The 15,562-nt window shown below is 45.6% G+C and overlaps 1 protein-coding gene across 1 annotated transcript in view; it reads left to right on the top strand.

Annotated features, from left to right (window-relative positions):
• Positions 1 to 15,562, top strand: part of IGDCC3 (immunoglobulin superfamily DCC subclass member 3) — a 106,299-nt gene that overhangs the window by 54,778 nt on the left and 35,959 nt on the right. The window contains exon 4 of the mRNA XM_063929947.1: positions 13,653 to 13,797. Within this exon, the coding sequence (XP_063786017.1) occupies positions 13,653 to 13,797 (145 nt within the window). The remainder of the gene's footprint in view (positions 1 to 13,652; positions 13,798 to 15,562) is intronic.

Consider the following 15,562-nt stretch of genomic DNA (forward strand, 5'->3'; position numbering starts at 1 on the left):
AAGAGGGATCTATGATAATTTATCCAGTGGAGAAAAGCAATTATGTTGTGTTTGAGACATGACGCCATCTCCGGATGGGCAACTTACAGGCTGTGAAGACTTCCATGGCATAACTTTTTTGGCTTGTGTGTGCACAATACAGACAGGTTAGTGAGCTTAGTGTGCCTTTATATGCTCACACGTGCACAGTCTTTCACATCAGCAATGTGCTGATACCTAATGGAGAAAGAATACCGCCAGAGAAGTAGGTTTGCACAGGCCCTCTTCAAACTCCTGACAATTAGATATATTGTGGCGCTATGACATTTTGCATTGCTCCGAGAGGAAATATACCCCTTAGTCCCGTTCCCAGATGCTGCTCCTAATATAGCACCTTCAGAGGGAGGCACGTGGAAGGCCTGGACCTCTGGTACTTTTTACCCACCAACTTCCCTCTCGGGCTGCCCTGGTAGGGAGATGGGTTTACTGGACAGCAACAGCACAGGAGGCAATGGGACCTGGAAGGTTCCATGATAATTCTGTTATGTAGACACCAGGTCTGCAAGGGATTCCTCTGGGTGCTCCAGTTTCCTTCCACAATGCAAAAACATACAGGTAGGTTAATATACAGTAGTTTGTCAGCTCAACTGGGGCAGGGAGTTGAATGACTAAATATTCTCTGTAAAGTGCTACAAAATATGCGGGCGCTTTATAAATAGCTGTTAATAAATGAATAGATAATAAATAAATAAATGGACTCCAATAGGAAGGATAATTTCCATACAGAATAAATATGTACGTTTCCATAGAATAGAGAAAACATGGAGGCCTTAGAAACACTTTGTGTTTCAGACTCTCGCATTACAGCCAAACAATACTTATCCCAGGGCCGCAACTAAGGGGGGGGGGGCTAGGGGGGCACGCAACCTGGGCGCGGAAAAGGAGAGGGCGCCGGTGCGAGGCAGTAAGTGGGAACGACCAGTGCAAGACGGCGCAGGGTTGATGATGCGCCTTCCCGCTCCGCTGCGCCAGGACGCTTCGGCGCGAGGCAGTAAGCGGGAACGACCAGTGCAGGATGGCGCAGGGTTGAAGAGGCGCCGTCCCGCTCCGCTGCGCCAGGACGCTTCCGTAGAGGCTACAGCTGCTTCCCGGAAACACAGCCGTCGCTGTGTGTGTGACTGTCACTGTGACAGCGCACTTCAGAAATGGAGAGGAGGGGGCCCTGACTGACACAGCAGATCAGCACTAAAAGTAGGTAGGGAGAGGCGGGCAGCTATATATGTACACAGTGCCGGCCCTAGCCAATGTGATGCCCTAGGCAAGATTATGTCTGGTGCCCCCCCCCCCCCCTCTTCCCCAAGACAGGGAGATAGTGGGTGACAGAGATAGTGATTGACTGGGGAGGGAGGGGTAACAGGGAGATAGTGAGTGACTGGAGAGGGAATGGGAGGCAGGGAGATAATGGGTGGCAGGAAGACACTGGGTGACAGAGAGAGGGTTAGGATAGAGGGAAAAGGGACTGGACAGAATAGAAGGGACAGGAGAAAGTGGTGACTGGGACATGACAGTGGGGACAGGACCAGGACAGAGGTGACAGGGTAGGAAAGAGATGACAGGGACAGGACAGTGATGGCAGAACTAAAGGCAAGGCAGGACAGAAGTGACAGGGAGAGTACAGAAGTAACAGGGCCAGGATAGAGGTGGCATGAACGGGCTAGAACACAAGTGTCAGGACCAGAACAGATTGAGCAAGGATAGTACAGAACAGAGGGAACAGGAGAGAGGAGTGACAGGAACAGGACAGAGGTGTGCAATATGTGTATGTGCAGTGTACTTTAACCTAGTGTGTGTGAGCAGTGCAGTGTAACCCTGAGTGTGTGTGTGTGACTGTGTGTGTGTGTGTGTGTGTGTGTGTGTGTGTGTGTGTGTTGAAGCAGTGCAGTGTAACCCTGTGTGTATGTGTGTTGGAGCAGTGCAGTGTAACCCTGTGAGTGTGTATGTGTGTTGGAGCAGTGCAGTGTAACCCTGTGTGTTGGAGCAGTGCAGTGTAACCCTGTGTGTATGTGTGTTGGAGCAGTGCAGTGTAACCCTGTGTGTGTGTGTGTGTGCATGTGTTGGAGCAGTGCAGTGTAACCCTGTGTGTGTATGTTGAAGCAGTGCAGTGTAACCCTGTGTGTATGTGTGTTGGAGCAGTTCAGTGTAACCCTGTGTGTATGTGTGTTGGAGCAGTGCAGTGTAACCCTGTGTGTGTGCGTGTGTGTGCTGGAGCAGTTCAGTGTAACCCTGTGTGTTGGAGCAGTGCAGTGTAACCGTGTGTGTGTGTGTGTGTGTGTGTGTATGTGTTGGAGCAGTGCAGTGTAACCCTGTGTGTGTATGTTGAAGCAGTGCAGTGTAACCCTGTGTGTATGTGTGTTGGAGCAGTTCAGTGTAACCCTGTGTGTATGTGTGTTGGAACAGTGAAGTGTAACCCTGTGTGTGTGCGTGTGTGTGCTGGAGCAGTTCAGTGTAACCCTGTGTGTTGGAGCAGTGCAGTGTAACCGTGTGTGTGTGTGTGTGTGTGTGTGTGTGTATGTGTTGGAGCAGTGCAGTGTAACCCTGTGTGTGTATGTTGAAGCAGTGCAGTGTAACCCTGTGTGTATGTGTGTTGGAGCAGTTCAGTGTAACCCTGTGGGTATGTGTGCTGGAGCAGTTCAGTGTAACCCTGTGTGTATGTGTGTTGGAGCAGTGCAGTGTAACCCTGTGTGTACGTGTGTTGGAGCAGTGCAGTGTAACCCTGTGTGTGTGTGCATGTATTGGAGCAGTGCAGTGTAACCCTGTGTGTGTGTGTGTACTGGAGCAGTGCAGTGTAACCCTGTGTGTGTGTGTGTGCGTGTGTGTGTGTGTGTGCATGTGTTGGAGCAGTGCAGTGTAACCCTGTGTGTGTGTGTGTGTGTGTGTGTGTACTGGAACAGTGCAGTGTAACCCTGTGTGTGTGTGCATGTGTTGGAGCAGTGCAGTGTAACCCTGTGTGTGTGTACTGGAGCAGTGCAGTGTAACCCGGTGTTGTGTGTGCATGCTGGAGTACCCGGGGTGGGTACTTCATTTGTATGCATAGGAGGGGTGTATTTAATCACAGTATATTGGGGTATGTGTATATACAGGGGCACGTATATATGTTTATTTTGGTAGTATGTGTATATTCAGGGGCTGTGTAGATATGTACCGTACTGTGTATTATTGATGGTGTATACATGTATGGGAGGATGTATTTCTGTATAACGGGGAGGTGGGGGGGGGGGGGGGGGCGCCAAATGACTGTCTTGCCCCGGGTGACAGAAACCCTAGTTTCGGCCCTGCTTATCCCACTTTTCTCAGACGTTTTCATGACACTTACATACATTGTTTCACAAACTGATATATTTCACTTCAATTATCTAGTTAACACAACATATTTAAGAATCACAGCTCAATGTTAATCTCTTACAAATCACAGTGGCTTTGCAATAAACTCCTTGTGCTGTGAATTGATCCAATTAGCCACAAAGCTGGTTGCTAGCTGGGACTGCCTTGTGCTGTTAGGACCCAGACAATTATTGTAAACCTAAACTCTGAACCTTCTACTCCCCCCTACACACAGCAGCTAAACAAAGGTGTCTGCATAATCATTCACCTACAGCACATGGAGTAAATCCACACTTGCTTACTTTTGGAAAAGAAGGGATGCGGGGGCACTACACCGACTTGTACAAGGATAAAATATATATTGTAAGAATCACCAATCAAAAATATATATGTTTTATCCTTGTATAATAATAATAATCCTTGTACATATATAAATATATGTATCCCAGAGCAGCGGCACTCCTTGGAATTGTTTCAGGAACAAAGGACACTCAGACCATAATACACTGTATGTACTTACTGTTCCCTGATGACGGGATGCATAAACCTGAAACGTTGGAGAGACTATGGCCTGAGTGTCACTGGTTCCTGGATCAAGTCTGGGGTATGCCACTGATCTGGGATTGTGTATACGGCGTGCACCACGGCTAGTATCATGTTATGGGAGTGCCAACTTTTCTGGATTTGTATATATAGCTCCACTAAGCAAACATGCAAGAGTTCCACATTTATGCATAGTTTTAAAGCTGTATCCAGTGCCGCAAAGGGGTTGGGGGGGGGGGGGGGTACACTTTATACAAGCCCGGGCCTGCTGGGTGGGACCTTGGTTCCGCTGCCCCTCCCCCCTTCCCCGATGTAGACAGCGCCGTTGCCGGAAGAGACAGAACACTGCTGCAGCGCCAGCCTCTCTCCCCAGGGTAGCACACACACTGCTGTGTGGTGCGCTGGGGAGAGACACAGCAGCTGAAGCAATGTCCTCTCTCTGCATGACATGCGGGGAAGGAGGGATCACACCCACCACCCCCCTGCAGCCGTCCCCGCCGCCCCTTGCTGCTGACTCAGCGCCCCTGCCTAAAAAAACTTTTTTTTGCAATATTTCTGAAGGAGTGGGGCTGGCCACACCTCCCTGCATTGGCCATGGCCCCTCCATCTACCTGGGACCGGCACAGCTGTCGGTGCCCCTGGCTGTATCCACAGTCAAATGAGGGCAATCACCACCACATCTAATGCAGAGTTTACATTTATTAGCAAATCATCAGCAAAGTCGATGTTTCGGTCCCGGAGGGTCTTTGTCAGAAGGGTTTACTGGAAGTATGTCAGCATACAGCACACAGAGGTCTTTTCAAATCCTGAACCACCCACATAACCTTCATAATCCATCTTACCCAATTACATCCCCTCAATACAGTCCACACATTACTTATTATTATCTCAGACATCGCTCTGACCCCTGGCCAACACTGCTGTGCGAATGGATCATACAGTCTGCCAAGAACCTCTGCAATCTGGCGGAACCAATATGCAATATGTACACTTAAGGGGGGTACACATGGAGAGATCTGTATTTAAAATGTAAGCAATCTGACTAGATTGCTTAGATTTTAAGCACGGATCTGCCGTGTGTATGCCCGGGCCCCAGCGACAGGGGCCGCGCATCGCTATCGCCGGTGTTAGATTAAGCCTGCATGCAGGCTCAATCTAGCGGGTCGCTCACTTCACCGCTGTGTGAAGTGAGCGGCACCCTGTCCGTCCATCCCCTCGCTCAGCACATCGCACTGTGCTGAGCGGGGGGAGAGATGTGTGCTGAGCGGTCTTTGTTAAGATCGCTCAGCACACATCTAGCCCGTCAGTACCCCCCTTTACCCTCATGTTTCAATTCCAATTTCCCTATTGTAAGCTTGTGAGCAGCAGGACCCTATTATCTCTTTATCTACCCAGTCTTGTTTTATCACTGTTTTGTATTGTAAAGCATGATGGAATTTGCTGACGCTGTATAAGTAAATGTAATAATAAATGCTTGAGGAAGTTTGCCTGTTCTAGAGTTCCAGCCAAGGTCGAAGATTTTTAAAAATCTGCTACTGCCAGTCCATAATGGTAATAATATGGGTCAGTCCGTGTCATGTGTCTTTCTAACAGTTGATCATAATAAGCTTGCTGATCCCTACATTCAGGACACATATTTATCCAAATTAGTCTCTAATTAAGGGCATATTCAGCTAGCTATCACACTGTTTGCAGACAGTGAACACTGCTGATTTGGGTGGCATAATGCAATACCCCCCTGGCTGGTCTCTCCTGTCACAGTTCCCACAGGAGCTATTTTCAGCTCTTTCTTCCTAAGTGAGCAGGAATTGCTGGAAAGCGTGGTCATGTGGGAAACTGGCCTACTTTTCCATAGATAGGAGGCAGCTTCAGCTGGTTTTCTGCCAACCAGTACTGGCATTAACCCTGCCATTGCACTCCACATAGTTTGTCTTCATGTCAAAGTCCTCTTTTTTCCCCTTTTTTTACTCAAAGCTTCTGAGAGATTGCAGTTCAGTGTTCCCTACCTAATTCCATTCCTTTACCCCAAGGTGTCCACATGATCACATAATAATGTAGTGAAACAAGACAACAGGGAATATTACACCTCTTTAATATCTTCCCAACTGCACCTTTGCGTTGTAAAGAGTCAAGTTAAGGTTCTCCCTAGTTTATTAATAGCACTGTGTGTGAGAGGTTGATGTGCCCCCACAAGGGCCTTGCTCATCAGTTAGATATTGCTTACTAAGGCCGTTACCTATGGGTATGTACCTCCTTGAAAATTAATTGCAGCTGCTCTCATTCAATCCTTTGTATCAGCGTATAGCTGTCGCCTCAGGTTAAATAAGTCTGACCACAGAGATCCTTGATCTCTATGGGAAACACAGGGGGGCTAATTCCGATGTGGTTGGAGTTGCTATCACTGCTGCCTGGTGAAGCAGCAGGAAGCATCTATTACAAGCAGACGCTCCCTGCTTCAGTAACGATCCGTTCTGCATGCTAGGACACAGCATCGGATCTCTCTCCCATTATCGGGCAGCTTGTGGCACCCATGGGTACACACAAGCTGCCCATCGCAGAGCCCAGGAAATCTCTGTGCAACGACAGAGATGCCTGGCCTCTTCCCTCCCCCTAAATGGCAGCGGAGGCCATTACCACCCCTTCAATCACTGACAGTCTGCTGCCGTCCTGCATCCTGTGCTGCAGGACCTGTTTGTGCACACGCAAAATGGGTCCTGCACATGCGTAAAGCACAGACAATCGGTACTTTGCAACTCAGGATGTCTCTACATCCACATCTGAATAACCTCCAGTGTGCCCTTTCCCACTGACATTTTGGTCTCACACCAAAAATACCAGCAATGTTCTTATGAAGTAATCTAGCAGATCTAATAATAAAATAATATTATACTGTAAAATACAAATACAAATGATTGTGCTTCAGGTGGCTGATCACATGTTTTGTCTCTTGCTATTTATATAGTAGTCAGTGGACTGAGGCTATGTACTGTAAGTAGAGGAGGCTTCCATCTGATGAGGACTAAGAGGACCCCTGCGCAGTGAACAAATGACTGAATTAGAAGAACAAGTTCAGCGATAGCAGTGTCCCTTTAATATATTTCTGTTAGCTGGTGCCATACACTCCAATATTACTTGCCCGTGGGTCAGGGGTGGAGCTAACAGTGGTGCAGCAGGTGTTCTGCACCAGGACTCCTGAGAACTAAAGGGCCAACCACTGCCGAAACATGAAATGAGCTTTTTCCTGGCCTGCCACCAGACCATTTTGATCAATGTCAGATGACTGGCCCAGCACTGGTAGCAGAGTGGGCCAGACCACCTGAGATACTTGCCCCTTATCTTAGGGAGGCAGGGATGACCTTGTATGTGCAGCCATATCAGTCTGCCATGAGCTGGACTGATAGGGGTTATTTTCGTATCTGGGCACACCAAGTGCAAGTTCCGCCACTACTTTTTCACTTTGCACTGAAACTTTACAACCCTCTGTTTCATTGAAACCATTAGCAGCGCTTCCTGGGCATTACATCACCCGGGCACTTACTGACACACTCATAAAAAAGTTTCTGACTGGGATAAAAATATTAAAATAAGTGAAAAAAAGATATGATGTTTTCCGGTAGTATGTATATTGAAAATAAACAAATACATTAGTGTATAATTGTGGCATTTTGCCAACTGCAGGAAAATAATAAAGGAAAGAAACGTGGCCAAGTTTAACATTTTCCTATCCCTGACACCTTTACCCTGCACAATTCAATTAAAATGACAGTATGCTACAAAAAAAGCACCCTATATGTGCATAATGCATAGACTCCTTCACGGCTACGTAGTCAGGGCCGATGAAACAGCCACAGGACCTGGGCACAGAAGGGGTGTGGCCAAATGCTGGAGGCGTGGTCCCATCCTTCCTGGAAATAAAACAATGCAAAATATTATGTCTGCATCGGCAGAGCCGGCCCTAACCAATATAATGCCTTAGGCAAGAGTTTGGCTGGTACCCCCTAGTGCCGCCACTAGTTCTGCCTCTGACTCTGCACCCCTTTCTTAGCACCATCATCCCTCACCCATAGCAATCCTCATTTTGGTGCTCCTACCCCCTATATTTTAAATAAGAACACTGCACACATTCGGCGCACAGCCCAAAAAGGGGCGTGTTCTTGCTGGGAAGGGGCATGGCCACACAATAGTACCCCCAATTGAAATTACGCCACACAGTAGTGAAACTTTATTCACATTATTTTATGCAATAGTCTCCCTTATTCACATTACATTACACAAAAGTACCACTTTACCTTATATAAGTTACTCCTCACAGTAGTGTCCCTTATACACACTTTACATCACACTGAATTGCTTCTTATTCACATTACACCACACACTATTGCTCAGTATTCACGTGCTACACATTAATAATGCATTTATACACATAATACCACACAGTAATGCCCCTTACACACATGACACACATTGGTGGTCATTTCGAGTTGTTCGCTCGTTGCCGATTTTCTCTATATTGCGATTAGTCGCTTACTGCGCATGCGCAATGTTCGCAGAGCGCATGCGCTTAGTTATTTTACTCAAAAGTTAGGTATTTTACTCACGGCATTACAAGGTTTTTTCTTCGTTCTGCTGATCATAGTGTGATTGACAGGAAGTGGGTGTTTCTGGGCGGAAACTGGCCGTTTTATGGGAGTGTGTGAAAAAACGCTGCCGTTTCTGGGAAAAACGCAGGAGTGGCTGGAGAAACGGGCGAGTGTCTGGGCGAAGTCTCGAGCTACTCAGAAATTGCAAAGAAAAATCTTTTCGCAATATTGCGAATACTTCGTTCGCAATTCAGCTAAGCTAAGATTCACTCCCAGAGGGCGGCGGCTTAGCATGTGCACTGCTGCGAAAAGCGGCTAGCAAGCGAACAACTCGGAATGAGGGCCATTATTAATGTCCTTATAAAAATAATGAATCTTACACATTATGCCAACCTTTATTAATGCCCTTATAATAATGTCACTTACACATATGCTGCATATTATTAATGCATTTATACACGACACACATAATGCCCCTTACACATATGCCGAACACTATTGCACAACCAACCCACACACAGCACTCACATGTCCTCATACGTCTTGCCTCAATACACCACGCAGCAGGAGATGCCTCTTTTCCCGAATAGTCGGGTGCCTTTTTTGATGAAAATGCATCTTATTTGCATTGCTATATGGCTAGGATGCACAAGCAGCTTCTGTTGATTAAAATGATATATGGCATGCCTATATTCTGTTTGCGACTGTGGCTGTATCTGCATACAAAATGCTACGTTACAGTGATTTCCAGGAATACACTGTAATGTAGCATTTCGTATGTATATATAGTCACAGTTACACACAGAATATAGGCATGCCGCATATCATTTTAATCAGCAGAACCTGCTTGTGTCCCTAGGCATTCCAAATGCCCTAGGCATTTACCTAACTTGCCTATGCCTAGGGCCAACTCTGCGCATCAGGAAGTGGTGCCACGCACTGCAAACGGGGACATATGTCCTCTTTTGGAAGTAACATTTTTCTACCAAGTATATACACCGGAATGCGGTTAGCATCCCGGCGTTCGGGATGCCGGCAGTCATCACCATAGTGAATAATCATGGAAATGTGTATGATCCTAAAGGGCTGAGAACTATAAGCCTGATGCTCAGTTGACAAGGCATGGCGTAAATTGTGCAAACTCACACCGTGCATTCCCACAAATGGAACACACACATATGCATATGCAGATGCAGACTTGTGTTGTATTTGGCATTTGCCCGAACACAGTTACAACGTGTTCGAGCAAATGCGGTTAATGCAGGCCTACAGAAATATGCATGTCTTTTGCACCTGCTCCAGGGCAATGCTGATGTGGCATAAACCAGTTACCAGGCACACATATTGCTGCATCATTAGAAGCGCATTACTTTTCTATTTTCTATTTTATTTTTAAGAGTCATTTTACAAAAATTTCTGCATCAGGCTGTAAGTGCCATTATAGGGCAATATACATTCAACTTCAATTGTGTGCTCTTAATTATTTTGTTTTTAAATAAATTAGTTTTAAAAACTATATTCTGTCAGATTATTTTATTGTATTTTAAATAATGATTTCTAACCTAATCAAAATGTTGAAAGCAAAGGGTTAATTGTGATCCCAGAGTAAAATCACAGCTGTAATCAGAGCCTAAAGTATTTGTAAATATGCAAGAACCAAAGATGTGTATAGTACATAAATGCTAAATCGAAATGATGCCTTGTAGGGAACAGGTTACAATAAAATGCAATTGCACAGGTAATTAGTGTTCTGTTTATTCCGTGACATTGAACTTCCATGATTTGTTGCGGCAGTACAGAGGTTAACCCTTCCCCTCCTGTTATCCATTTGGCAGACGTTGCGAGTGGCACTGGTTCCTCGGGATTTTCTGCACAAGATGCATTAATCCTGCTCCAATGAAATGTAGGTCAAATCCTGAGGCTGCTTCCCAATCATGCTGCCACTCATCTGTTTGGCAGGGGTGTCCTACAGGGCCCTGTAACTGGGCAGAGATCAGAGTCTGTCCTGTTGTCACTAGGGCATAAAATGCTCTCATTGGGCCATTGGGCCTGTCTTATTGACTCTCGCCAACAACAAGCCCCTTGAGAAGACCATAAATTTCCTTCATTGTCTCTGAGCTTCTATTAACCTGAGTGATATTACTGCTGGACACTGAGGGACATTTATTCTTTTTTAATGTTACAATAAAAAGTATTTTTGTTGCAATTGTTGCTGATTTCTAAAAGATAGTTTTGGAGCATACTAGTAACACTTTGCACCATGCCATATTACTTCATATAGAATCAGGAAGACCGGTTCCATAAATCATGTAACAAATGACATATACAGTAGCTGGTGCACTTTTATGCAAATTAAACATTCTACTTTTTTCCGTCAACTAAAATCTTAAGGTGTGTACATACGGTAAGATTTTTTCTCACGATTTTGACTGCCGATGCGCAGTCCCGCGCGGTCGGTATCGCAAGCCTAGATAAACTGTGCAGGCAAGTCAATTTTGACTATCTTGTAGAAAAGATAGTCAAAATTGACACTTAGCCAAAATCGCAAGCACAGTCATCTTTGCTTGCGATACCAAGCTAGTCCCTATCGCATAGTGAGAATCAGGGTTTGGCCCGAATCTCACCATGTGTACACACCTTTACTGTGCCTTGTTTTAATATAGGCCCTCATTCCGAGTTGTTCGCTCGCTAGCCGCTTTTCGCAGCAGTGCACACGCTAAGCCGCCGCCCTCTGGGAGTGAATCTTAGCTTATCAGAATTGCGAACGAAGTATTCGCAATATAGCGAAAAGATTTTTCGTTGCAGCTTCTGAGTAGCTCGAGACTTACTTTTCCAGTGCGATCAGTTCAGTGCTTGTCGTTTCTGGTTTGACGTCACAAACACACCCAGCGTTCGCCCACCACTCCCCCGTTTCTCCAGCCACTCCCGCGTTTTTTCACACACTCCCATAAAACGGCCAGTTTCCGCCCAGAAACACCCACTTCCTGTCAATCACACTACGATCAGCAGAACGAAGAAAAAACCTTGTAATGCCATGAGTAAAATACCAAACTTCTTAGCAAATTTACTTGGCGCAGCTGCAGTGCGAACATTGCGCATGCGCAGTTAGCGGAAAATCGCACCGATGCGAAGGAAAATAACGAGCGAACAACTCGGAATGAGGGCCATAGAGTAGTTCCCTCTATCTGTAATTTTCAGGGACAATCCCAGGCTCTAATAATAAAGGTTATTTTCTCTATGCTTGAGAGTTAACATCTATACAACTAAGGGGAAGATGTATCATACCTTGGAGAGAGATAAACTACCAACTAATCAGCTCCTAACTGTTATTATTCAAATACAGCCTGTAAAGTGACTGCTAGAAGCTGATTGGCTGGTACTTTAAAGTCCCATACACACTGGGCGATTTTGAGCTCAAAGTAGCTTACTTTTGGCATTTTGAGCTATAGGTACTTTGAGCTGAAACTCGCATCATTGCTGGCCGCCGCTATCCTTCTTGCTGTTTTACCAGCTGAGTGAACCACTTTCCACAGTCTCCTACTGTGGAAGGTGGTTCACCCCCCGTCAGTGGCGTCGGAAAAGTCTGCAGCCACACAGCCGCAGCGTGCTATGCTGTGCGCTGTCCAAGCCGGCTCTTCACTGATGCATTACTGGGAGGAGGCGGGGATGGCAGAGTTAAAGGAAAAAAAGTCGCCGTAGGTATCGGAGGTAAGCGCTCCCCTGCATTGGGGGTGGGGATTGGGGTGAGCACCAATATGTATGTTTTTCTGCGCCCCCCCCCCCCCCCCATCCTCAAAACATTCTGGCGCCCCTGCCCCCGTGAACATTGCTGGGCACAGTGAAAATCGCTCAATGTGTAAGCACTGAGCTATTTTCCTGGAAGCAATGTTCATATCATCGCTGTGCATACATGCAGGGCAAAAACGCCCAGTGTGTATGCACCTCATCTCTCACCACTTTAGCTCTCCCCAAGGCTTGATACATATTCCCATGAGTATTTTAAATGGTGAAATGTTACAATATTTCAGAAAAAAATTAGATGAGATCCATTTTACATAATGTGAACATGCTCCACAGCAAAGCCTTACTGGAATATATAAAATATGTTTTTGGTATGGATAGTTGCACATTCTCTATGTGAGATGCAGATCTATAGCAAAATAAAAAAACGTGAGAAAAATGCTGATAACATGGTGTCCTATTGTTACTGATCACTCGTACTGTTTCACGCTTTAGTTGTCAGTCACTTATACAATCCACAACAAAATGGCTTTGAATATTTATGGATGGCTGTGAATACTTGTGTGTCATAGTATGTCTGGACATCTGGTGTCACCGCAAATTAGCGACAGAAATTCCAGCAAATACAATAACGCTGAATAACAGCAATGCCAGAGAGAAATTTCTTTTCATTGTGTCTTCACCTTTTTATAAATCTAGAGAGAAGTGTGAGGAGAAATAATTAGGGAAATCAGCCTCTCACTTCTGCACAATACCTGAGCTGAGAGGCTCCACCCTAGGGGTCTGTTACAGCGGCTAGCACATGGTCGCCATCTGTTGTAGTGTGAGAGTAAAGGGAGGTAGCGCCATGGATAGTTGGGTGGGTGACAATCAAAGTAATGGTGACAGCCTAGTATATGTGATAGGGTGGCAATGACACTACTAGTAATACTACCAGAACTACATTGTATTGCACAGAAATTATGTATGTACGTTTCAATTTATTCATCTAAGTCAAATATGTCATGTCAGAAGGTAATACGGAGTATTATACTGGGTAACTTTTCTTTATAAATAGTAGTGCTATCACGTTTTACACACACACACACACACACACACACACACACACACACACACACACACACACACACACACACACACATAAATATAAACATATATATGCCATTTTTTAGCATTATTATACATCTATTCAGCTTTTATCTTAAATCTATTCCCTGTATTACATGATTGCCTTGTCAAGCAAAATGGCTGCTCACTGTCTCTATAGCTAATGATAACAAAATAATGAGGGTAGTAGAGTAAATATTTCAATTGAAACTTATTTATTGAAGGAATTTTTCCCACGAGTGTTATTGTATGAATACAGTTGCAGTGTTTTACATGTGTAGACGATTCCTTTGTCTGAGTAATCCTCATCTCTTCCCGCAGCCATATCAGATTTTCATGTCGTTCCCCGGGATGCCAATGTAGAAGAGGGCGGTGTTGCCCGGTTCCAGTGCCAGATTCATGGTCTGCCAGAGCCTGAGATTGTATGGGAACGTAATGGAGAAATAATTAACACGGAAAACTCTAGGTACATAATTTGAATTCTGTTGCAGCAGGTCATCTCTATCTATATACAGTACATGACCCACAATGCACCTATATAGGCTACTGCATCCAGTAACCTCACAACCAGTCATGTAATAGGTCTTGATTTGGGTGTGTGATGATATGTCAACATTTATTATGTTAACAATTATTTTGTTGATACCATAATGTCAAATTAGTCTGAATGTCCCACATTCGAGATGTCAACATGTTCAAAATGTTGACATTTAGTATAGTGACAGTGAGAATTTTAATATGTGTAATGTCAACATTCTGAACATGAAGACTTATTCAAAATATCGGTCAGTATGTTGGCATTCACATTTTAGCCTAACACTATCCCTAATTGCAGCTTAACCCACTCCCTAATTGCAATCTAACCGTAACCCTAATTGCAGCATAACCCACTCCCTAATTGCAGCCTAACCGTAACCCTAATTGCAGCCTAACCCACTCCCTAATTGCAGCCTAACCGACTCCCTAATTGCAAGCTAACCCACACCCTAATCGCAGCCTAACCCACTCCCTAATTGCAGCCTAACCAACTCCCTAATTGCAGCCTAGCCCACACCCTAATTGCAGCCTAACCCTAACAGCAACCTAACCCACTCCCTAATTGCAGCCTAACCTACTCCCTAATTGCAGCCAAACCCACTCCCTAATTGCAGCCTAACCCACTTCCTAATTGCAGCCTAACCCTAACCCTAATTGCAGCCTAACCCACTCCCTAATTGCAGCCTTACCCACTCCCTAATTGCAGCCTAACCCTAATTGCAGCCTAACCCACTACCTAATTGCAGCCTTACCCACTCCCTAATTGCAAGCTAACCCACTCCCTAATTGCAGCCTAACCCACTACCTAATTGCAGCCTAACCCACTCCCTAATTGCAGCCTTACCCACTCCCTAATTGCAGCCTAACCCACTCCCTAATTGTAAGCTAACCCACTCCCTAATTGCAGCTTTACCCACTCCCTAATTGCAGCCTAACCCACTCCCTAATTGCAGCCTAACCCACTCCCTAATTGCAGCCTAACCGTAACCCTAATTGCAGCCTAACCCACTCCCTAATTGCAGCCTAACCCACTCTCTAATTGCAAGCTAACCCACACCGTAATCGCAGCCTAACCCACTCCCTAATTGCAGCTTAACCCACTCCCTAATTGCAAGCTAACCCACAACCTGATCGCAGCCTAACCCACTCCCTAATTGCAGCCTAACCCACTCCCTAATTGCAGCCTAGCCCACACCCTAATTGCAGCCTAACCCTAACTGCAACCTAACCCACTCCCTAATTGCAGCCTAACCCACTCCCTAATTGCAGCCTAACCCACTTCCTAATTGCAGCCTAACCCACTTCCTAATTGCAGCCTAACCCTAACCCTAATTGCAGCCTAACCCACTCCCTAATTGCAGCCTTACCCACTCCCTAATTGCAGCCTAACCCTAATTGTAGCCTAACCCACTCCCTAATTGCAAGCTAACCCACTCCCTAATTGCAGCCTTACCCACTCCCTAATTGCAAGCTAACCCACTCCCTAATTGCAGCCTAACCCACTCCCTAATTGCAGCCTAACCCACTCCCTAATTGCAGCCTAACCCTAACTGCAACCTAACCCACTCCCTAATTGCAGCCTAACCCACTCCCTAATTGCAGCCTAACCCACTTCCTAATTGCAGCCTAACCCACTTCCTAATTGCAGCCTAACTCTAACCCTAATTGCAGCCTAACCCACTCCCTAATTGCAG

Source organism: Pseudophryne corroboree, chromosome 6, assembly GCF_028390025.1.
Source record: "Pseudophryne corroboree isolate aPseCor3 chromosome 6, aPseCor3.hap2, whole genome shotgun sequence".
NCBI lineage: Eukaryota > Metazoa > Chordata > Amphibia > Anura > Myobatrachidae > Pseudophryne > Pseudophryne corroboree.